The sequence below is a fragment of the Trichoplusia ni genome, chromosome 2 (assembly GCF_003590095.1).
Source record: "Trichoplusia ni isolate ovarian cell line Hi5 chromosome 2, tn1, whole genome shotgun sequence".
NCBI classification, from domain to species: domain Eukaryota; kingdom Metazoa; phylum Arthropoda; class Insecta; order Lepidoptera; family Noctuidae; genus Trichoplusia; species Trichoplusia ni.
Genome location: NC_039479.1, coordinates 16,930,952 through 16,955,449, shown reverse-complemented (window position 1 = coordinate 16,955,449; position 24,498 = coordinate 16,930,952). Strand labels below are relative to the sequence as shown.

The window sequence follows — 24,498 nt, the reverse complement described above, 5'->3', positions numbered from 1 at the left end:
TTATTTCAAAATGGAGAAAGCCTAAACGTAAAACAAAAACATTGTACCCATACTATTAGTTCATTAAATTGTTCCTTATTTAGCCTAATCCATTCAGCAAATAGCTTCGTGTGTGAAGAACTTACAATAGGTAATCTTTTTTTCGCAAAACACACAGCAGCATAACACTAATCAACTATTTTGTAATAGTGTGAGTGTGATCATATGTATACGCTTGTCTGTTTCATAGTGTGCATTCATTTCAATTCATTCAACTCACTTCGTTGAATAAAGTTGTGTGCAATTTGTCTATCATGATTTTTTTACCAATTTGGGACAGATTTAAACTCCGAAAGTATTTTATTTATGTATAAAATATTTTAATTTCGTTATATAATACATTTTTCGCTGTGTAAAGTTGCCGAAAGTGAAATGTAATGGAATTAAGCCGAGCGTTTCTTAAATCCTTGTAAAACAAGAGTTGTTTCTTCGTGAACATATCATTATTTGTGTTTAAATTTCTTTGTTAAAAGTTGTAAACAAACGAAACTGTTTATTAGAAGGGGTAACTTGAGTATAAATAAATTAGGTAAATTAAAACAATGGAAGTATCTAATGAAATAAAAGAAGATATTCGGAAAACGCAGTCGGACTTGAAAAATGCGATACGAATCCATCAGGTTGATAACGTGACTGTTATTATATTATTTTTACGTGTTTTAAACTATTGTTTATTCTAATAAATTCTTACTTTTTAGATTTGGGTTGCGCGCCTTCAAGACGATGAAAACGTAAGTAAGATAATAATAATTTTCTTGGCTATAAATATTCCTGTTTGTTTCAGTATAAAAATTGATACTGGATTGCCTTGTTACAGAATAATCACATTAAGACCAAAGTTAAAGAAGCAGAAAAAGAAATAATAGCTATTGGACAAACTCAAGTGAGTACTGTTTTGTATTGTTTGAAACATATTTTGTAAAGTATTAGGTTGTGCAAGTGTGTGAATTCAAATCAATCTAAAGTAGTTTATATGGTGATAAAATTGAATTGATATGTTAAATAAGTTATGGAGACAATATTGTAAGGGTTATATTGAGTTGAACTTAGTTTTAGCAGTTTATATTGTTGGTTGTTATTAAGCAAAACCTCACCACATGCTCATTTAAGATAGCTCCATTTTTTTAATTTTAGCTGTTGAAATGGCACTAGTTTGTAATATTTTGATTTACCTAAGTTGCTTTATAGTTTGATAAAAAATATATTATCAGAAACATTTGTCATGATGTTAGGAAATAGTTGTGTAATTTGTAGTAAAGGTGCTTGGCTGTCAGCCAAAGTTAGCTCAAAGACATTACAACATTAAAATTAAATTATCTTGTATGTACTGCTTTAAGAACAGTGTGTAAAGTTTTCTTTAATTTTTTGTGAATTGGGTCCTTTTTTGGCTTCTTTTATTTTTTGATACTATAACAAATATTTAAATTATGAAAAAATGATCAAAACTCAGCCATCTATAGAAAAGTCTTTGCCCAGTGTGTGATTTTCAGGCTAGTATTATTTAATATCAAGATATATGAAATGCAGTGCTGACACTTATGCTCTTCAGAACATTTTAAGTTAAAGTTTTTAAACACAAAGACCCTACACATATTATAAATTATGTCATAAGTAACTTAAACATTATAAATCATGTTCAGTTTTTATTTTTCTACTATTTTATTAATGTTTTTATGAGATACTTTAGTGGCTCTTTTTTTTCAGAAATTGGTTGTAGAAAGACTAAGAAGAGAGCTAGAATTGTATCAGCAACGTTTGAAGGCACGCAACAAGCAAATTAATATAGAAAACGACAATAGATATGTAGCACAGCAACTAAGGGACCATCAATTACAATATCGTAGCAGAAACAGAACGGTATCACTTTTGAAACCATCTGTATTGAATGAAATACATATTAAAACTGAGAACAATAGTGATGAAGTAAAAGAGAATATATCTGACTCAGAGATTGAGATTAAATTGTCAAATGAGAAGGAAAACTCAAATCACAGTGGAAATGAGGACAAAGACCAATATTCAAGGAATTTTACTCAACTGAACAATGTCCATGATAGCCGGAGCAATTTTGTTAATGCTTTAAATAAAGTTAAGGAAGCTTTTAGGTAAGGACACCTACAGAATTTCCAATTTATAAATAGATATTTTGAATTCACCGAAAGCTATTATATAATTATTAATTTTGCAACTAAAGTGGACTAATATTTGTAGCATAAACATTTTCCTGTTTACTGAAAACCTAATGTAATATTTTATATTTTATTTGTTTGTACATAGTGATTCAAAACATGAAGAAAACAATGAGTGGCAGGAACAGAAGTCTGATTCGGATTCGTCTAGAGGTGCCGTGCTCTCGCCGACGCCGTCGCCGCCGCCTTTACCAGAACCAGGTGAACCGGTGTCGAAAGAAACTTTCTTGAGGTAACTGACTGGACTTCATTTATGTAGGAACTCAAAAAGTAAATAATATTGGTGTCTTTTGTCTTAAAGCGCAACTAAAAACCACTGTAAATATAAAATTGGATTGAACAAATCAAATTTAACATTGAAATATATCAATCGTTTATTTAATCAATATTAGTTTATGTTGAATAGATTGTTCACCTCTTTTGAAGATAAAGATAAAGATATATTTATTTGTATAAACATGTGTAACATAACATAGAAGTACCTAAATATTTGAGGTATTGTTAGAAATCATTGTTCTTTACAAGATTTCTTGCTATGTGCGTGTATCTGAATCTCCTTTCATACCTATTGACATTGTAGTACTCACTATAGGACAAATGCCTGTATATTCTCCCTCTATCTCTCTTATTGTTGTCCTCGACAGAAAGAAATGAAAAGAAACCTTGAAAATATCACTTTCCTCTTTACAATCCATAGAACACTCTATTTATACATACAATTTGAAACAAATATCTGAATAACTTCTTAGGAAATACCCTTTTTTTATTAAACGCATATGCATTATTTTTACAGACTCATTGGTCTAGTGACACCTCTACAAAGGGAGATAATAGAGAAGAAGAGGAATGAACGCCGTAAAAGGTCCACAACAAGTACAAACAGAAATGAATTTCTTTATGGGAGCTTTGAAATGTTACCTGTAAGTACCTATCAAATTCACTTAAATATTTTACCGACGAGTTTGGTATAGACAGATAAATATTATACACAGTCAAATATACCATTCAAAACTGTGAATGCTAACAAAATTTAATGTGATAGAAATTTGGAGCAATGTTCCATTTGTTTAGGTACTTCAAAAAATTTTAGTCTTGATATGTCTTTTAGCTAGAAAGTCACTTTAAAAAGACTAAGAACCAATGCTAAACTACAATAAAGTTAACAAATCAAATTTACCACGAAAATAAATCAGTTTTTATTAATTGAATAAAAGGGCACCCAGAATTAAGTTCCCTATTTTATTTTTTTACTTAAAAAAAAAACACGTTATACATGTTTTATTTATAGTAGGAGAAGGCACTATTTATCACAAAAAAATCTGCAGTTCAGTGAGTTCTGATAGCAAATTGGAGAACTTGAATAATACATCACACTCAATAAAACAGAACATTGTTTTAATTTACAGAAAAAGAAAAAGTACAACCAGTTCCCTTATCTTCAAACTCATAATGATCCTCCACAGACAAGATCTGCCAAGTTACGCAAACAACAGGTAATTATTACTTAATTTAGGTGTAGCAAAACTAGAAAAAAAAATTGAAACAAGTATGTGAATGTGAATTGTGACCATTCCGGGTCATATTTTTAATTTGTTTGTAGTAGATGTGGTTCTCATCATACTTGAAACTACTGATTTGTCAGACATTCACTTAGTATGTGTATTTATTTTTTCAGAACCAAAACAAAACATCTCGAGAAGGCTCGCCCTCAGGATCTTCTACGGAAAATAAAGGTAAGGATAATGGATTTCCTAGCAATATTCATTTTTTTCCGCATAGGAAATTTGTTAGATTGGTAATTTCGGAGTCAAGCTGTACTTTTTCAAGTCTGAAACAAGTAAATTTTATATAATTGGCGCCTTTCGTAAAACGCAGTCTCGTACTCCAAATGCGTTAGTTTGAGTATGAAACCAGTCGGAATAATTGGAGAAAAATGCGTTCAATTACTACACTATCATAATAATATTGTTTTTGTGCTTTATTGGAACTACATTTTCTTTTTGTAGCATGGACCAACGGCAAGCCTGCGTGGGCAGCGACTCTGCCGGCTAGTTTATCTGTAGAACCAGTGTATGCGTCTCATAAAAAAGTGTGTCATGTCTGCGGAAGAAATGGTAAGTGAATTTTATTGTATGGATAAATAGTTTATTTTAATTTTGCTCAATTTGAAGCTGATTAAGAGTTGTGCATTTAAGTACAGTTGTATTATGTAGATTTTATTTATTCCGTATTGTTCAGTTACTGGGCGGCGACTTTCTGGCAGAAGTTTTGGTCCTACGCCTCCCTACCATACTTACCTACTAACTTCCAATTCTGAAAAATTTCATCTGAATAAGTTGTAGTAGTAAGAGCGTGTGCTGCGATTGCGACGCTCGGTAGGATTCGCGTGAGAGATCGGCTGCTTGCACCGAGTTGTCCACGAATGCGACGCGCGGCGTTAGTTCAGTGAGCGAGTGGCACGATCGCTGTACATATGCTCACAAGCTTGAGGAACGCTCACGCCTAATGTCCTTAATAATAGGTGTAGTTTTCCTTCAAATTTTATATGGCTACGAGTGATTGTCATTTCTCGTGTGGTGTGCAGACGTGTTGTCGCTGCTGGTGCGCTGCGTGTCGTGCGGCGCGTGGCAGCACACGGGCTGCGCGCGCGGGCGCGGGCGCTGCGCCTGCGGGGCCGCGCTGCCCGAGCCCGCGCCGCGCGACCCCGACCCCGACCCCGACCCCGCCACGCACGCCATGCTCTACAGAGGTAAACCACTACGATATAGAGTCCAATATATCGAACTCTTCGGCCGCGGAGTTACAACAACGCTCGCGCATGCGACTTGCGACTTGGTAGAGGAGATTTCAAAAGTATAACCATTCCAAAATCTGGGTGTTTAAACATTAAAAATCAACTTCCGTACGTTGGATATAATATTCACACACCGCTTATGGATAAAAACATGATATCTTATAGACTTAAGTAATTGAACACTTTTCGCAACGAAGGTGGGTGAGAAATTGAATCCTGATTCGGAATCGTCTGAAATAAGGTTTACCCCTCCACTCGCTTTCAGTGCAACCAAGTTTAATCCAAGTCCACAAGTAACCGTTTTTCTTTTATTTATTTTTTAATTTCCAACAACAAAACCCCTTTAACCAATTATAAACAAAATACATTTCGATTCCAGATAAACTAGCCGAGCGTAAGAGTTTACAAGAGAAAAACATAAAACTCTGCGTGGAGCTACGAAAACTCGAGGCTAGAGCAGCGAACTTAAAGGAGAATCTCGACGAGCATAATGCGGAGAAACGTCAATTGTTAGCCGACCAGATCAAGACTCAGAGAAACCTTCAGAAGCTTCTCGACTTCATTAGTCAGTTCAAAGAGACGTCGATAAGCATACGATCCACGTCCGTCAGTGAGTCTGGCAGCGAAATTAGTAAAAGTAATGAAGAATAAAAGGAATTGAAGTTGTAAGTACATTTTTTTGTTGTTTTTGTGAGTAAACTTCAATGAAAAGAGTAATCCAAGCTCAATTGTTAGAAAGAAATATCCAACGATACTGTGTTCCAATATCCTATACTTTATTTTGCGTATAAAGCTGTCCTATATACTCCCTAGGTAGGCTGGTTAACCGTGGGCTTATAAGGCGTTAGAGGGCGGGCACTTTACACGCACCCCGAGGAGTCCAAAGAACTAGGGCCAGTTAAATACACGCAGAGCATGCATGAGCTGGTTTAAGCAGTTGGCCCCTTGCCCGAATGGGCTGGTCTGGTTTCAGTCGGCGGAAGTCCAACGTATTAGCGTTTCAACCGCGGAACTTGCAAGGAATAGGGAGGAGTGGATGAGAAAGGGGGAGGCCCTTGCCCAGCGGTGGGATCAAGGGCAGACAATATAAAAAAAAATCTCTAATACCTGATCATAGGGCCTGCCACTACCTCCTACGTGTTCCCATCTGTGGAAGGGACGCCGCTCTACACACTGCACAACTCATATCAATTTTAAATGTAATTGAAACCGTAACTAAATAGGTATAATAACTGTAACCATCCTAATATAAATGTTTCATTGTTGCAGGTTGAAGGTCTGATTGCGTATCTCTGTGTTTGTGATTCGTGGTCAGTGTGATTGTTAATTATAAAAGTATGGAGTTCCAGTAGTTCAAAAGTTAGTGTTACCTAGATTTTCAATGTTTTATTATTAGGAAATGAAAGTTCTAATGTTAGTTTGATTTCGTTTTAGTTATAATGAAATATTTCAAGAAGAATTTGATTATTACCGATTCTTATGATGACAGTCTTTTTAATGAGACAGATAGTCAAATTTAGTAATTGAGTAACTATTTTAATATGGATTTATGGTTTAGAGAAGAGATAAATTCTGTAAACCAACTAAAAAAATATTCTTTATTCTATCAAATTTATTTTGGTCAGAAAGGATAATAAATCAATTGTATTAAATCAAATTAATAGCCAAAAGAGAAGTGTTCATTGATTCCTAATTTAGTATAGGTGTAGTTATTGTCAAGTAATATTGAAAATGAATTTTGTTCCGAATAATAAGGTTTAGTTTAAGAGTCGTTTGGAATGTAGTTGTGTTACGGTTTGAAAAATCAAGTGTCCGTCCTTTTATATATAACTATACAAGAGGAAAAGGAAGACGAGATTTTCAGTGATTAAGTTGAATCAACCTTTATTCTCTGTGATATGATTATTTTCTCCTAGGTTGTTAATGGTACAAACGTACTTTGTAATGAAACTTGATTGTAAAAACCTTATTATGTAAATAAATATTCGTAAATTGGTAAATGTGTTTTTAATTTCTTCGCTTGTTTTATTGATTGTGAACACTATTTTCAACGAGTAATAATTTAGGGTACATGATTTAGTTTTAACAAACGTAGAAAAGTGTGGCGGACATTGACATGGCTTTGATACACGGTTCGCATGCGGTTTAGGCCAATTCCAGTACTTTCTTTCCTTTTAAAATGTCTTTGCGCAGCTCTTCGATGCTCTTTTCCAGCAATTGACATTCATATTCTGAAAGGCTAGAGTACATTTGCATTTCTTTGATGCCAACATGGTTGATCTCTACTAATCCTCCAAAGAATGTGGTGCCGAAATCGTTATTCTCTATGAAGGCATTGACTTTGGCTGGTCGTCCGTCCAGAGCGTCGAGTACGTTGCGAGTAAACATTAAGGCGCTGAACGCTACTGAAAGGATCGGTGAAAATCCTCGTTTAGCTTTTATCACTCTTTCGTCAGTCTTCCGGAATTTTATTGTGAATTCTTGGGAAATTTTCTCATCAAAATCGCAAGTGGGTTGGCATTGAGATAGGAGTGGGATTGCGGTTTTTTCGGAATGACCTCCAATCACGGGAACGAAGCAATTACGAGGGTTCAGATTATGCTGTGCAGCATACTGTGTTTGAGCTCGTATCGCGTCAACACCGGTCACGCCGAATAGCTTTTTCGGATCATACTCTCCATGATTCCTCATAACTTCAGCGGCCATCGGGACGAGACAGTTAATTGGTTCCGTGACGATTCCCAAAAACGGTAAAGGATTCAACTTTGCTACTCTTGCTGCTAATGTTTTGATGAAGGCTGTGTTAGCTGATAACCATAACTTTTCATTTATACCTGGTTTTCGGATAAGTCCGCCCACACCTAAGACGACGTTGGAATTTCTTAAAGCTCGTTCAAGTGTGTCTTCTCCTGTGTATCCTTGAATGAATGAGTCAGTTGGGATGTGGGACAAATCCAGAACGACGCCAGGTGTCTGCCCCCTAGTGTCATGCACTACCAGCTTCGAGATGCCGGGTTCAGCTCGCAGCAGTAAGCATAATGTTTGACCGACGTCGCTCGCTCCGCCGACCACAGTTACTTGGTAGTTTCTACTATTTAAAGTCAATGGTTGGTAAAGTTTCAGGAATGACATAAATCGGTTCATATTGGCGAGGTAATTATGGCTAGGTTTGGATGATTTGCATTATCAGAATTTGAACTTTTGTTATTTTTCCATTGATGGTTAAATTGATTTTGGGCTGTTTTTTTTATTAAATTTGACATTCACTTTTATCTATGACATGAGTTTTCTGGGTTTGTCAGTAAAAAGGACACAAACCTAATAGTGACTTTTTTAATATTATGGTAAACCCTCATTATTCATACTACATACATTGTCGTGCAGCCTTATGTAAGTAATATCCAATTATATTTTTTGTTTTTGGGTATTAGGCACTATAATAAAAAAAACGTATAATACAATCGCAAATAAAAAAACCTTAAGCCGATGTTTTTGGTTCTTGTGTCGCAGAATTAAAGCATATACACATCCAGGTGTTGTTGTAAAGGAATTTGACCCGTTGCCGCAAAACAATGTGGAATTATTCAATGATCCAAGATCCCTATGCTTTTCCTACAGCGTAAAAGTTATGACTCTTTCACGACTTTTTACGATCTAGGAAAAGATTTCTTTTTAAAGTATTGCTCGTGAATACCTATACGACGAAATGTAGTAGTAGATAGTAGTAGACTTTGTAAGTAACACAAAAACTTAATAACTCTCATAGGTGTTTTGCAAGATGACACTAAAAATATAACTATGTCACAGACAAGATTCTGTCTTCAGAAGAATAAATGAACTGTTATTTGAATCTTTATGGTTTCAAATTACAACAATGTCAAAATTTTAGCCGGACTTACAATGTGAGATATAAATAAAAATACCAAAAATACCTGATACTTATATACCTGAACCATGTTAAGCCACACAGTAACTTCCAGATTAATATGTAATGTATTACAAAAAAGCATAAACTATGTACCATGGAGGAATGTTCAAGTCTCTGTGATAGGGGCAGCCGGAGAAGTCGGATCATGTTTATCAGTCTTATTAAAGCAAAATTATAAAATAAAGCGGCTGAAATTGTATGACGACGATGACAAAGTCAAAGGCATTGGGATGGAACTGGATCATATACCAGGAGGGCCGAAGGTATCTGCATTTTCTGGAAATAATATGCTGCCTATGTCTATCGATTCTGCCGATCTCGTCGTAATGGTTCAAAGGGTACCTCGCAAACCAGGAAATTCAAGAGACCAGATGATTGCTGCTAATGCTCCCGCCTTGCAGAGGCTCTGCCGTGCCATAGCCGATCAGAATCCTGAAACAGTTTTGGCAATTTCAACAAATCCTTTAAATTCCATGGTACCATTTGCTAGTGCACTCTTATACAAATATGGTTGCTATAATCCTTTTAAGGTTTTAGGCGTTACACAAATAGACTCTGCCAGGAGCCGAACTTACGCAGCGAATGTTTTAAACGTCAGTCCACGAAGTTTGCGTCTCCCTGTCATAGGAGGCCATTCAGAAGAGTCGATTATACCTCTGTACTCAAATATGACACCAATAGAGTTCTGCGTGGATCCCTGCCAAGCGGACTCATTAACGCGTCTTGTAAGAAAGGCTGGAACCGAAGTAGTGTTCCAGAAACAAGGCTATGAGTCCGCAACTCTAGCGTTCGCGTATTCAATCAATGAATTTGTTGATTCAATCATTGATGCTCTTCGCGGTGGTGAAGTCGTTGTAAATTGTTACACTGCCAATCCTCATTTTGGAACAAGATTTTTCTCTGGACCGACCGTTGTAGGACCTTACGGTATCATCCAAGCATGCCATGAATTTACATATAGTGATTACGAATCTTTCCTCTTGTCCTCCTCCGTACCTGTTATAAACCGAGACGTATCACTAGGTGAAGACTACGTTCGGTTCATTGAAATAGCAGGAAAAGCAGCACGATAGTTAGTGTACCTAATACTGTTAGAAATTTTAAGTCCATATTTTACAAAGTTTTAATGAATATTAAGTCGACCAATTTTACATCACTCTGTTTGTAACGAAATAAATAAATGTATCCTCTTACTTACTAAGGCTAATGAAAATTGGCTTTTTATTTTATTTACTTACCGAGTAAGTGGACAAGTTTTGGGACATGTTCAATATTATTTTTCTTGCAACTGGCTCATCTAATGTGTTGTTATACTTTATTATAGAACACCCTTCTCCCTATACTCTAACCTACCCCTCCCTATACACTACAACGAAAACAAAAACTTAAATAACGAATTCCACTCGCAAAGTACTCTTACAAATACCAGTCTTATATTCTCGGTAAGTACAGTCCAAACATTTTTACAGGGCATTGAAAACAAAGCTATTGGAATGGCGAGCGACATAATCGAAGCTGACGTTTGCGGCGTTCGGATGTAACGGTCCAATATCGGACAAATGGAGGTAGTGACGCAAAGCGGCCATCACAGTCGCATCTCATTCGGGGAACATTGTAACTGCCTTGGCGACTTGTTCTTCGTACTGAGTTCTTGTACGAGACTACGGCTGCGTTCATATTGAATGTCCTGTAATTGTTCCTTGTAATTTGCTTTGTTGCTTTTATCATTTTTTTTTTGGTAGCAAATAAGTCGGGCTCTTGTTGAAGAGTAGGTATGCTTTTAGCGAGCAGAAAAAATTTGCTTGAATGAATCAGTATCTGGGCATTCATTCGTTTATCATTGTAGGTGGTCAAAAGGCCATACTTTTAGTCATGCATACATTTTTAAGAACATTTTGAAGACCCATTTACCATTGACTTCTTAAAGCAGCCACTAATCAACGCAACACGTAATAATGCACATAATTTCCAAAGATGCGTGTGGAAGGAGGTTCATTAAAAAAGTGCGCTCACCAGATGTTGAAATTTACCTCCCAATATAATTTCATGTGATCCTAACTTAACAGGCGGGGAGCGTTCGAGCTCGGTGCAACCGCAAATAAGGATCGTAACGACAGGGTTAACTTTAAGATAATCGCTGAGCGGCCATACGGGTCCGCCGCGGCGTTACATTGAGTTTAATGTCTTTCGGTCTTGACGACCGCCGTCTGACGGTGTTAACTTGAGTGAGGGTTAAGGGTCGGGAGACCGGTGATTACACCTCAGTAAGGACCATTTATTGCCACTACACTGTTTGTGATTGCCTGTGTGCTACATTAACGTTTGGCTTTATTTTACACACATTATAAAGTCATCTACGGTCATGATTGGAAGGGTCTTCGTGTCGTTATCTTCGTTAAACGTTTACGCTTCCTATTGGTACTTATCTGTCGTTATATTTAGTACCGATGTGATTATGTCACACCATTTATGATAGAATTTTGTCCTTAGACAATGTTGTTGATTCGAGTTATACCAGACGCCGTAGTATTGTAAAAGAAGCCACTATCCCCTAGAGTTCTTTAAATGACATTACTTGGAGTAAGCAGATCCATACGTTAAAAAATGTTTAGAATGTAAACGGCAATTAATTTCTTGTTATGGTAGCATCCGCGCATCCTTATCAAGTATTGAGAATTGCTATTAATATGGACTAGACACGAGATATTTAAATAAGCGTTAATTATCATAGTAACAGCATACCGAACTCCTTGATCGTCTGGGCATGTTGTATATCAGATCCCGTACTGAAAACACTTAGTTCGGAACTGTTGTCATTGTGGAAGCAAGAGAGCGCATTACACAGCTTATTGGCGTCTCGCTTTTTCCTTAATGATTTAAAGGCTCATAGTAATCGCGTAGATTGATCTCGATGCATATCTGCGCCTCAGCTGATATTATCAGTTTTATGCGTACCTGTTTCTTAATGTTAATGTTCTTGTTCCACATTTAAATAGAGTCCTAACTGTTTGTCAATGTTATCTAGTGGACTGGGAGCTGTATTAAATATTGTCGCGAATTCAGGTTAACTTTGTTTTGGAGCCAGGTAAGGAATTTTGTGTTACTGCTAAGGTTAGTTACGATTTTTACTTTAAATTAAACAATTCTAGCTAAAGGTTTCTTGATAGCCTTTGCCGATGTCTTATTTGAAGGTCTATTCTTGTATAATTCCGTAGGGCAAATTTCTGTTTCTACTTTATGCATCCATTATTATCTCGTCTTTGGATTACTGTATTATTTATGATTAATAGTGAATTTCATCAATGATTTCTACTGTGGTACTTTTCATATTAATTTTCGTAAGGATGTTTCACGATGAACTCACGCATATTCATCGCGCGTCAGCTCATGATTCCGCTATTTTCAGAAACTAGTCGGGTCGGGACATACCGATAAATACGCGTGAGTAAACCGTTGCATTTTCTAAATGACTTGCTGTGGTAAAAAGCAACCTTAAAACGTATATCTTGCCGTAAAAATCTCAACATCACACTGGTAGCATAGGTAGATACCTAAATGAATGTATATCCATCCAAATTTCCTCCCTTATTCATCCTGAATGTAAGAAAAAACTCATTTATCAAAAATTTGGCTAGATCGGAGCGTGTTACAAAAACTCCTGAAGTCGTATCGAGGCGAAGTTCCAGAGAAGTCGTTGAGGAGTCCCGTGGGTGTCGTCTGTCGGCGCCTTCGGAGTGGGGCTGTGTGAGATGCTTGTGTGATAGCTATTAGTTTTATAGTATAGGTAGGTTGTATAGTAGGTACTTATAGTGTGATAATAAGCGTAATATCTTTACTAGCCTTTTTTAAACATTGTTGTTGAGTACCAGTGTCACCGGATGCCGTTGATAACATGGGATTAGGAGTTGAAGTCATCACTTTATACAAGAGTATAGGTGCTCATGGTACCTATACAAGAGATTCCTCATTTTTTGTTTAACCCAAAAAACCGTCGTTATTTCCTATCTACGAAAACTCACCTACGTGTTTATACAGATTTACATTAGACACATTAATTGTGTCACGCATTATTCACCTAACTTTTGGACTGGTGATAACTTACAGACCGTTTAACTTGTAAATTACATTTGTATGCAACTGTTAAACAAATGCCGGTCGCAAAGAATGCGTGAAGTTTCAGACGACCGTCTTCACCGCACTCGCCTTGACGCCTACTACAACACCTCAAAGAATTTCTGTTGAAATTGTGGAAGCGTGAGGCTGCTCTACACCATTTAGAGCTCCATCTCGCTCTAACGATTGCGATAATATTGTTATAAGACGTGATGGTAGGCCCTGAGGTCGTTATCTCGACTTGTTTGCTAAGCCCGCCGCACCAAGAATTGCAAATGGCGATAATTCTAACTACACCGATAAATCAGCTACACCCCGTTCAAGTTTTTTCCCGAGAGGGTGACTTCCTACCATTGTTGGTGATCGATCGAGCCTTTCCCATACTTAAAGTTTTTCAAACGCTCAAGAACATGTGTTACTAAAGTTTCGACAAGTCATCGACGGTGATGTATTCTCGCGTTCTATTGATTTGTCATTTACTTAGCGATTGTGACAGCGAGCTTATGTTCGAAAGATTTATTTCATAAATGTTCTTATCTCAAGTTGCTTTTTGTTTTGCTTGTAGGCTTTATTCATCCTTAGAACTTATTTATTTATTTAGCACTTATTATAAAAATAAGTACTACCTACTGCGAATCTGATGCCAAAGGCATTCTATACCAGTCAACGGAGAGGAGTAACAGATGTGTGGCCACAAATGACAGTCGATGAAACGAACAAAAAATTATAATAAATGAAGGCGTACATATACCGGGAGTAATATTACATAAAATGATTCACATGACACATATACATACATTCCTTATTAAAATAATTTGAAGTGATACAAATTTGTTCCATTACAGTCGCTGACTGGCTTTCTCGATGAGTTCAGAATTTGATTCCTAATGAGTCAAGCTATTGAATGTGAATGAATGTATGACATCCCACATTTGTGGTTTTGACGTATTAAACAAAAGTCAAGGAAAAACATTATTTTTGGATGAACAATTTTAATTAACCACAAGTACATACCAAAGCTTCTCAGCCAACAAAATGAAGTCATAATTCTTAACCATTCCATTCGATTTTTATTTGTTATACAGCAAAAGTGATTGTCCTAATTTACGGCATTTAGAAAACCTATAAATTAGAAGTCGATGACGCCCCTGGGAGCTGGAGAGCAACAATCGCGGAAGCTGCGGCAATTTATGACCAGTGCTAATTGTCCTCAATTTATACCCGTTACGATAATAGGGGAAGGTGGGGTAAGACGGGGACCTTAAGGTATTTCATAAATAAAACCCATCTTTTTTAATTGCACAACGTAGGAACTTTTATTAATTAAATAATCAGTCTTTCTTCTTTTAATAACAATCAGTCAAAACAAAAAAAAATAAGTTCTTCTCATAAAAATATAAACTTTTAAAAAATAACTGAATCACCCCATCTTACCCCACCTATAGGGTAAGATGGGGTATACCCCTGGGGTAAGATGGGGTATAGACTATTTAAGCGCCGTCATCTTCACAAACCGGGCAGATATGTTCAGCTTCGTCATCGCTGTCTTCCACTCCTGCACAGACACAATGCGCTCACTTGCCTCAAGTACGATAAGTGATACAAGTATGATAATCGGAATACAAGCCGCGACAGTATAGACATTCTGTATCTTCTTCTTCTGTGCCTTTTCGCTTTTTCGGTTTTTCAAGTTCTCTTTATTGTTATTTTTGTCATTTACTTTTTGTTTGTTACATGTGGTTTTAGTTTCTACCTATTTTAGTTTTCCTCTCATTCTTTTTTATATAGAAAAGCAGTAATAATAGCTGCTTTTCCCCTTCTTCGAACTTGTCTTGGTCTTTTTTCGGCGAATCGCGAATAAGGCATTAACTTTTTCGGGCTAACCAGATGGAATGCATCATTATCTATATAATCATTTACTGTTGCCTGCTGGAGACATGAGGTTGAAGCAGTTGGTGGAGGTGGAGAGTTTGCTAAATGATTTACGGCGGTGTAGCCATTTAAGCATCAGGAAATGACAACATTACTGTTTTTGGAACTGTACTATAAAAAAATAGTTAATGTTGAATGCAATCTCAATACAAACTGAATAACAACTCAGCGGATAAGATCGGGTACCTACCCCGTCTTGCCCCACATAAGTGTCCCATCTTTCCCAAACTGGACTTAAAAGTTGTATTGAATTTTTAGAGGTTATAAATCAAAAGAAACCGGCATGAATTAATGAGTTTACAATAGTAAAATAAATACAAATTAACAAAAAAAATATGTCACACATTATGTTTATCATACATTATAACAGTCATGCACTTTATATGCTTCAATAATTAGATAAAACCACTTCAAATTTTAAAAATGTACTTACCATGAAGAATCGTGCGCTCCTTCGAACAAACTTTTTGCGACTCTAACAAGTACTGATAAATACGACTAGATGGCGTCAAAATAACTTTTCAATTAATACTGTATTATATATTTTTGGAGGGTCCCCATCTTACCTCGCTACCCCGTCTTACCCCCCTTCCCATAACGACTATTAACAGTTCTGGATATAATATAGGCGTGTTTATGATTGATTCGGAAACGGCTAGCTGGTAGTAATTTTTTTTTTAAACGACTCCCGCGCTATGGAATTTATTCCTTGTGTCGCGGGGGGTTCCACAAACATACAATTCACATGCACAAAGACACCCAGACTCCAGAACAAGCATTTTGTGGAGTCACACAAATACTTGTCTTACGCGGGGATCGAACCCGCGACACGTCGCGCTCAGTGGGTTTGGCGTTATAACCTCAACCACTCGGCTATCCGTGCAGTAATGTTTCTTAGGTTTTGACTTGTAGTGCTACAAGTGTACTTAAGGCATCTTAGAGATTAAAAAACAATAACAACGTAGCTACTTACTTTGTTCATGATCAAGTTTTGTGCAAAACCTATATTTTAGAAAAAATGTGTTTTCGATATTATGCGATATGTTTCGATGGAATGCCTGAGACTATTGTTGTCTAGAATAAACAGTTGCCTCTACTTTGATGTTAAGATCTAAACTTCAATAGGCCCTGCAGTCTTATAAGCATATATATAACTATAACTTATATTATATTGTGTAATTTGATAGACATACTCTATGTATGTGTGTAACATTGTGTTACCTATTTAGTTTTATTTTTGGTATAATTATACGCATACACGTATATATTATTTTTTATAAATTTTGACATGTATAATTTATTAATTATAAAATTGAATGACGTAGCAATTTATGCCGCCTCCGTGTTCGGGGCTGTGCCAGGTAAATCAACGTTTGGGGTATTTCTTTCTTTAAGTTTTATTTTATTAGCCGGCAGCAGATACGTCATGCTCCCTTAGTCGTCACTGCCTGCGGTGGCGTCTTGGGTCGGGTCACCTCCTTCCCTCAAATATGGCGAGGGAGGTGATGGCTGACCCTTGCGTCATACTCGTGAACGGGTGCTGCTTGCGGTGGCTGGTCGGTCTGCTGACCTTGGCCTTTGTACTTACAGTTTAATTTCGTATAGGCTTAGATACAGCGACCTCAAATTTTTGTTTGTTTGGCACGGCACCTACACACTTATTTGTTATTGTTTTGTATAATAATAATATCTAATAATTTTGTAATTGGAAAGACAGCGTGCTGCTGGGGAGTTTGTTGCGCCGTTTCTTCTCTCACAGCAAAAGCACTTAGGAAGCGGTGAAGGGTGGGCGAAACTGGGTGCTGTCCAATGTAAATGATGCTGACCTTCAAAAAGTGCTACTTAGTAGCCTAATTTGAATAAATGAATTTTGATTTTGATTTTGATTTTGATAACATATATAGAAATATAAGCAAAACAAAAATAGATGTCGTAAAAACATCTTTATCGACATAAGCTCAAACAAAGTGACTACATAATACATAAGTATAGAGACACTAGCTGTTGCCCGCGACTTCGTCCGCGTGAATAGAAGATATAAGTTAGGAATTTTTGAACGAAAGCATTCGAAGATTAATATTTTTCCCCGTTTTTGCCACATTTTCATTGTATCTTCGCTCCTATTAGTTGCAGCGTGATGTTATATATATTAAAACCTTCCCCGATTAATGGTCTATTGAACACAATTTGAACCAGTAGTTCCTGAGATTAGCGCGTTAAAACAAACAAAAAACTCTTCAGCTTTATATATTAGTATAGATTTCAACGTAAACAAAGACATAATTTTGTGACTACACAAGTCACATCAAGTTAAACAGGACGTCTGAAACTGGCGAAGGAAGTCAGCTGTAAAACATAATTAATGCCAAGCCCCGCCATCAAAATTAATATTCTATTTTCAAACACAATTTTCAAAATAATTGTGTTAAAATAAACTAATGACATTGTTGCTGGAACGCAAAATAATTAGATGCAACTGATGCAAGTTATAGACGTGCTACCGTACTCATGTGTGTTGTTGTCCTGTTTTTGCATAGAACTTAGAGTTGTTGTTGTCTCGTTCTTTTGAAGGGATATGCGAAAGCTATATTGTAAACTCCTTCGTGTGGTCTAAAGAATTCAATGTTCTGTCATGGCATAACTAACTGTTTACACCAAAAACTATGTACCCGTACTATACCGAAAGTTAGTGCATTGTTCCATTTGAACCCTGCCATTCTTGTAACGGATTTATTCAATAACCTTTGACCTATTCACTGGACTATTTTTAACTTTGCGTTTCCCAGAAATTTAAATGTAAAATACATCTCTATGCAGATGTTGTTCCTAACTTTACAACTATCTATTAGTATCGATACTTTTAAATATTAATGTAAGCAATATCTTCACCTTATTACATAAACTACGTCATATCAGTATGTACCTACAAAAGTATTTCATTTACACACACGATTAACTACCAATACACTTTAATATTTCACACAACAACAATAGTTGATTCAATTAGATATTAGCTATAGACGCCATGTAGCGTTTCAAGTGGAGCAACAGTCGACGCGTCACCCCTCGACTCGGCTTTTAATAATCGATTTAATTGAGCCAATGAACAATTTAATTAAAATTCTAAAGACACGGCGTACGGCCCGTGGGATGCGACGCGACGTGAGTCACTGCTGTAATATCAAATAAGACGTTTTATAATTTGTCCTAATTATGATAATGTTATTTTTGAAATCAAACTTCTTCTTACTACAAATGAATTTCAGGATCATCTGGAAAACTAGTTGCTGCCCTTCTTCTAAATTTTTAAACAACTCCTTTGATATGGTGTTTCATGCTTGTGTCGCGGGCGGTTTTACAAACATTCAAGTTACATGCGCAAAGACATCCAGACTCAGGACAGTATTCGAGGATTACACAAAAGCTTGTCCTAAGTTTGGACAGAAACCCGCGACACGTCGCGCGTCGCGTCCGATTGATTTTGGCGGCGACAGCCATGCCCAAATTACTATGCTCTATCTATGATATAATTCAATACACGGGGCACCAAAAAAGAGAAAAAGCTAAAAAAAAAAACTAACCCGATTAGTTTCCTTTTCCTATAATTTTAATAACACCAGTTTAACTACTAGGTTAAAAATATACCTTTTGAAAAGTCTTCAGTAGTTCAGTATTTTGTTATTTAACCTACGACTTAGAAGTATAATGCTGGTTACTCATTGTTAGCACCTAGTCCGTGAATAATGAACCTAGTTTATTTGCGGTCAATTAGATAAATTAGTTATTATCGTTCCTAGGTAGGTACTCAGTTTCAATAAATCACGTAAACACAATATTAATTCTTACATCGTGTTATTATTAATACTTTCGATTTTCTCAAGCAGTTCATATTTTAAAACAGCCTTGAGACGTTTAATGTTTTTTATTAGCGGATAAAATTTATATGAATATAACAATTAAAGGTTAACATAAACTTAATTCGCTATAAAAAATAAATATAATTATGTTTCACAACACATTTTACACTAACAACACACCCAAACAAAAAAAAAAACAACCACACCTACAACTCAATTTAGACATTTCACCTTTCGCCGAAAACAACGAACTGTCGGCAACATACATAAAAATATGCGATTATTAAAATGTCGGCTGTACAAATGAGCGGTGTGGCGCGCTCGCTATGCAGGTATTTACGGCACGGGTTATTCAATATCTACAGGGAATGATGTCTCTCTTTACTTTCAAGTACTTTCAGACTTTTGTGGCTTCGTGCTTTGTTGTTTGTTTTTGATTTTTCGTTTTTGTGTTGTGCGTGTTTTTTTAGTACGGATGTGTTTTGCTCTACACAAATAGGTACATTATTTTAGATGTATTGGACTCGGGTTGTATTTTTCTAATTTAATTGTGGTTATTAATGAAACGATTACAGATTGCTTCATAAACAAGAAAGCAATTGATTAATTAAAAAATCCCTCAAATTTATGTCGTCCACCAGCAATTTGTTGACCATAACAACGGTTACATTACCGAGGTTCTTATTTTTAGTATTTGTTGTTATAGCGGCAGAGGAAATACCTACATCATTTGTGCATATTTTAACTGATGAAAGAGCAGACAGAAGTGCCTTAGTAATAGGTTTCTACTTTTCCCTTTGGGTAAGGATTCCTAAGTTAACACTTAATTTGAAGAAAAGAACGCAATCAGTTTACTTGGACATAAACACTAACCTTTAAAAGAGAGTTCCAAAATATTGAGTCGGTCACTCTTTGAACTTTAATGTTAAATGGCGCTCACAATGACACGGCCTATTAATTGCATATATGGTTTAGGGCGATTATTGCCCCGAGTAGTGGTAGTAGTGCAAGTAGTGTCAATTGCACGCGTACAAACTAAAGATAAACCGTGATCAGACGCGTGGTCGGCGCGTGCGATCATTTCCCTGTTGCTACAGGGCTATAGAGTTTTAGAGTAGTCTGTATGTTGATGTTAAATATTAGATTTAAAACTTAACAATTAAATTTTTATCTGCATTTTTCGTAAAAGAAAAGTACCTATTAGGTATGCTTTTACATAAAAAGCATAAAATACTTTCGAAATCCATAATCCACCCAAATAAGTATGAAGTCAAGTAGTTCAAAAAAACAGTAGGAAAGTGTCAAATGGTTCAAATAGTTGTTTGACTCAAAAAAGTGTTAATACAATTAACGGAACTTGACTCGACAAGTCAAGTAACTTTCATTGAATATTCTGAAGTAGAAATCGAAAAAGACTCTCTTATTCGACTCCTGCTTTCTTCAATATTTGTATCGAATATGATGACTTCAAAATTATTAAATGAAATTCGTCCTGTTCTACGTTCTTACAAACTCTGTGCATACGAGTGGTGTGGCCGCGAATGTCGGAACGCGATCATTTGGCACGTGTCGCGCTATCAGCCATCTGCGGCTGCGAGCGCCAATCGCTCCGAAAACACCCGCAAACGGCCGCAACGCCCGCTAACCGGCGCAAATCCCACATTATGTGTCTCATGAACGCTTTTCAAGCCAAGTAATGCAAACACCACGTTGTACGCCATTATGGCCTATTGATCTGAAGTGATGGATTAAGTAAACATATTCAGTTTGTTTTAATACTTTAATTGCTGATCTGACATTCGCATTAGTTGTCTATACGTTAAGGACTTACTGTTAAGAATGCCCTAAGTATCTATTTGTAGATATAAGTTATTAGGTTCCCATTTTTTTGTTATGTGGTTGAGGGAGTATCCCGATTTTAATCGACTCTACAGAAATGGAAGATCTTGGTAACCTCCTCCCGATATAAAAAAAAAAACAGCGAAATGCTACAGGTCTACTCGATGTGAGCATTTTGCCGAACATCAACGACAATTCTCGCAAGTCTTGGGTATTGGTAACTGTAAAGCGTCTACAGTGGTATCTGTCTTAAATTACGTTAATTCTCATGTTAATAGGTGGTGACAGACTCCCAGAAGGTTATTGAGTCCTATTGATCTCACTGTAGAGTGACGGATGAAATAAACCTATTTGATATGTTTGCACTCGTTGATTGCTCATCTGACATTTGCATTGAATTATACTGTTTGTAAACTGATCAAATGTCATTAGATTCTCATGCAAAACATCTTGAAAGCAAAAAGAGCCGGTATTGTCTTGACCCTGTTCTGATAAAATCTACTTAAAAAAAACATGTTATTCGAAATTTTGAAGTAAAGATTTCGTATTTAAATTTTATAATTCCATATTCATATATTAAGGATTTTTTTTATAGTTCTCTTATTAATATGACGTGACGTGGTCGTTTCGACCCCTAATCTTTATTCTGGTGTTAATGTGTTCGGGATTACACGCCATTAAGTTTGGCTTTGCGTTTAACGTTGCCGCAAAATAAATAAAGATTATTATAACTGCCGATTGAGTGGCGTGTGAAATATTTTTAAACAAAACACTGTTTTGTTCCGTATATTGTTCTATTGTTTGGGGATCTACATAATTTATTTCAGCTGATGGTAATGCCCCTTGAGGGTTATCGGTGATATTCAGTTTATTACACGAAATGTTTAGAATAATTATCGATTAATTTCATAGCATTATGTGTAATTCTGAACATTTCATTATTTTTTCGTTGAATGTCTGATGAGAGGATTTTTATACGTTTCTATATTCAAATAAAGATGATTGTTTATTATTATGCCTATGTACTCGTAACTAGATATAAATATGTAGAGTTATTAGAATAAAGAATTTCTCACAAAATCCTTAAATCGATGATCTAGGGGCCTACATTGTCACCACGTCTTAAATAGTAATAATATTATAGTTGTGGAAGAGTGACAGCTCTATACACGGCGTAGAGCGGCATCACTTTTCCACACCCGCTGTATATTTCTTTAAGGCCTTCAGCTTCACGTTCTAAGAATACCATTGATAGTCTCTTTTTATTTTTTAAACCATTTTAAGTTTTGAGAACTCTCCAATTGACCTTATCATCACATTCTTTAATAATAAATGTAATCGCTGCAAAACAATGCGCTATCAAACAATACTATGAAATTCAAACAAATTAGTGCAATTATAATTGTTCGACCTAGATTCCTATTCAGTAAAATGTTTAAGGATTTTAGTCATGATCTCTTTAGTGGAGGACATTAATCTTAGATCGTACTTATCATTTAATTAGATCCGTGTCGAGTGCCCTTGCGGCTTCAATTTTATTTTATAACGTCATACACACGTCTCTCCCTAGCTAACTATGCCACAAGAACGAATATTCTCCCGTTTGTTTTATAAATATACTTCTTAAATTCCTTATTGCGTCGTGATAAAGTTCAAATTCGAATGTCTGTCTGCTAAGGCACAGTAAAATGATAAGTGTTTCGATAGCTAGCGTGCGTCCCTACTGTTACGGCGGTCGTATTCTATTCGCTACTGGCCAGTTGATATGGCAAATTAATAGGGCTGTCGCAGTTACAAGCTGTTTTACTTTTACCGACTTGAGTTGATTATTTCAAGAAAATGAGTTTCAATCTTATAATTGTGAATTGTAAGTTTGTTGAAAGTGAATGGGTAGCGAACGTTTGCCACTTATTTTTTGTATGTTAAAGGAGTGTTCTTTCTGTGATTTTCTTTCTTTGATATTTATCTATTAACTGGATTTTTTTGTCAACAAATATGGGTGATTTACGTCTCGCTCTCGACTATATTTTAAAACAAGAGTCTCAAATATGTTACATGACAAAAAAAAACACTTTAGTTACTTAACTTCAAACCCAGACAAAAAATACAATTTCACATTTAAAATATTAAATTTAATTGGAAATCATACCGCGTGCCAACCCTACAGTAGATATGCATTATGTCTTGCGCATCCCCGACGGATATTAAGCCCCAAACTTAATCACGTCCCTCTTTTACAATATTAAACAGTCCATTTTTTGTCCAACTCATTACACACCGTTGTATTCTCACGATTTTTTTTTATTCTTCGCTTTATAATTTTCACAATTAGTTTCGTTCAGTAATGCGTTCACGCTGCATAAGTAATGTTAGAAAGGAGTTTTACTTTGTATTGAATGAATGAATACGTTTTCGTATAATGGATGCTAGTGAGCATTTAATTCTATAAATTTAATAGTCACCAACGTCGGTCTTTTATAAAGCAGATTTATAATTGACAGTCACGCTTCTGTTGGTGTTTGTGGTGCGGATCTAACAAGACTATTTTTTACATTTAATACTTAATCTATAGTAGATATAGTACAGAGTAACGAGAATTTTACATACCTTTAGGACCACAGAGACGATCAAACCTGATCGTCTTTAATTTTAGGTGTTCGTTGAAACCGATTGAATTACCATCAAACTGGTACAAAATGTATCACTAAACAATTGTATAAAAAATCATCAATTGAGTCATCAAATCTATTATGTAAAGTATGAAACTCGTTTGAGTCAAACCAAAACCCACGTACATATGCGAATCAAAAATTTCCTGGCAGCCCTTAAGTTAAGCAGCCAGTGATTAAAAACATATTTGCTAGTCTGCGCAGGCCATGTGACGCAAAAACAGAAGAAAAACGAAACAAAAGGAAAAGTTCTGTATTTAAATTTAGAGCGGGGCGAATGCAGATGAGTGACGTCACGTGTGGCGACAGGCTCGCCCCGTAACTCTCCCTTCACGGTGACGCTAATTGTCGCCGATAAAAGTTTTTTTACAGTTTTCTTTTTAAAACAGTATCAATAAATACCTTGTGGTCTTCCGCCACCTCTTAAAAAATATTAATATAGTTAAAAAAACATGAAATATCGTTACTCGTTGTAGAGCGGCATCTCTTTCCCACAATAATTTTGCTTCCATAGCTAGCATACACAGGTCTACCCGTATTACCTTTATGCCTTCTGCAGTTCCTAAATTAAATGTTCCTCATTGTTAGTGTTGACTGAAAACGAATTGTTGTTTTTCATTTTACTTTGATGCAAAATCCATTAAGCAGGTTTTTTACCTTTCAGACTTTTCGTGTACGCTGATGTTGAAAGTAGAGACGTTTTTGTGAGTAAATGAAATATTAACTTCTGTTCGTTTTTCGGATTTCTGGTAGAGTAATTTTAGGATTAAGAGGTAAAAATGTTACATGCTGGAATTTTCGTTTCTTTGCCAAAGAATATCTTTAAAAAAAATAGTATTTATCTATTAAAAACCAAAAGTTAGACACACTACTAACAACACTAATTATGTTCCACATAAAAACAAATGACTACTAAAAACACTGCATCACACGGGACTCGTAATACGAAATAGTTTTTCAATATTATTAGTAAATGTTAGTACATTTTCTGTTAGTGCGGGTTTACTGCGGGGAGTTAAGTTAATACGTGGGCAGAAGCCGGTGTATTTGTCAACGAGGCTGGGGCCACGCAATCTTAAAATCAATTTTCATTTATTCGCGGCTTAGCTTCACTAGCTCAGTGCGCGCCTTATGATGT

General features: G+C 36.0%; 3 protein-coding genes across 3 annotated transcripts; 2 read left to right on the top strand and 1 right to left on the bottom strand.

The window, feature by feature from the left end:
- Positions 1 to 221: 221 nt before the first annotated feature.
- Positions 222 to 7,022, top strand: LOC113508454. The gene is made up of 13 exons (XM_026891522.1): positions 222 to 659; positions 738 to 770; positions 857 to 922; positions 1,744 to 2,144; positions 2,317 to 2,460; positions 3,022 to 3,148; positions 3,635 to 3,721; positions 3,904 to 3,961; positions 4,235 to 4,342; positions 4,813 to 4,831; positions 4,925 to 4,977; positions 5,402 to 5,687; positions 6,292 to 7,022. The coding sequence occupies exons 1-12, from the start codon at positions 582 to 584 to the stop codon at positions 5,671 to 5,673; spliced, it is 1,446 nt and encodes a 481-aa protein (XP_026747323.1). The 5' UTR covers positions 222 to 581; the 3' UTR covers positions 5,674 to 5,687; positions 6,292 to 7,022.
- Positions 7,015 to 8,306, bottom strand: LOC113508457 (malate dehydrogenase-like). Its single transcript, XM_026891525.1, has one exon. The coding sequence runs from the start codon at positions 8,164 to 8,166 to the stop codon at positions 7,168 to 7,170; it is 999 nt and encodes a 332-aa protein (XP_026747326.1). The 5' UTR covers positions 8,167 to 8,306; the 3' UTR covers positions 7,015 to 7,167.
- Positions 8,307 to 8,842: 536 nt separating this feature from the next.
- On the top strand, positions 8,843 to 10,251 carry LOC113508456 (malate dehydrogenase-like). Its single transcript, XM_026891524.1, has one exon. The coding sequence runs from the start codon at positions 8,977 to 8,979 to the stop codon at positions 10,021 to 10,023; it is 1,047 nt and encodes a 348-aa protein (XP_026747325.1). The 5' UTR covers positions 8,843 to 8,976; the 3' UTR covers positions 10,024 to 10,251.
- The last annotated feature ends 14,247 nt before the right edge of the window (positions 10,252 to 24,498 follow it).

What these genes read in the sequence shown, in the direction of transcription:
- LOC113508454 (XM_026891522.1), top strand. Translation starts at nt 582, where the DNA reads ATGGAAGTATCTAATGAAATAAAAGAAGATATTCGGAAAACGCAGTCG. An exon ending in AAAGTTAAGGAAGCTTTTAG is followed by an intron (nt 2,145 to 2,316) that starts GTAAGGACACCT and finishes GTTTGTACATAG; the next exon opens with TGATTCAAAACATGAAGAAA. An exon ending in GGAGCTTTGAAATGTTACCT is followed by an intron (nt 3,149 to 3,634) that starts GTAAGTACCTAT and finishes TTTAATTTACAG; the next exon opens with AAAAAGAAAAAGTACAACCA.
- LOC113508457 (XM_026891525.1), bottom strand. Translation starts at nt 8,166, where the DNA reads ATGAACCGATTTATGTCATTCCTGAAACTTTACCAACCATTGACTTTA.
- LOC113508456 (XM_026891524.1), top strand. Translation starts at nt 8,977, where the DNA reads ATGTTAAGCCACACAGTAACTTCCAGATTAATATGTAATGTATTACAA.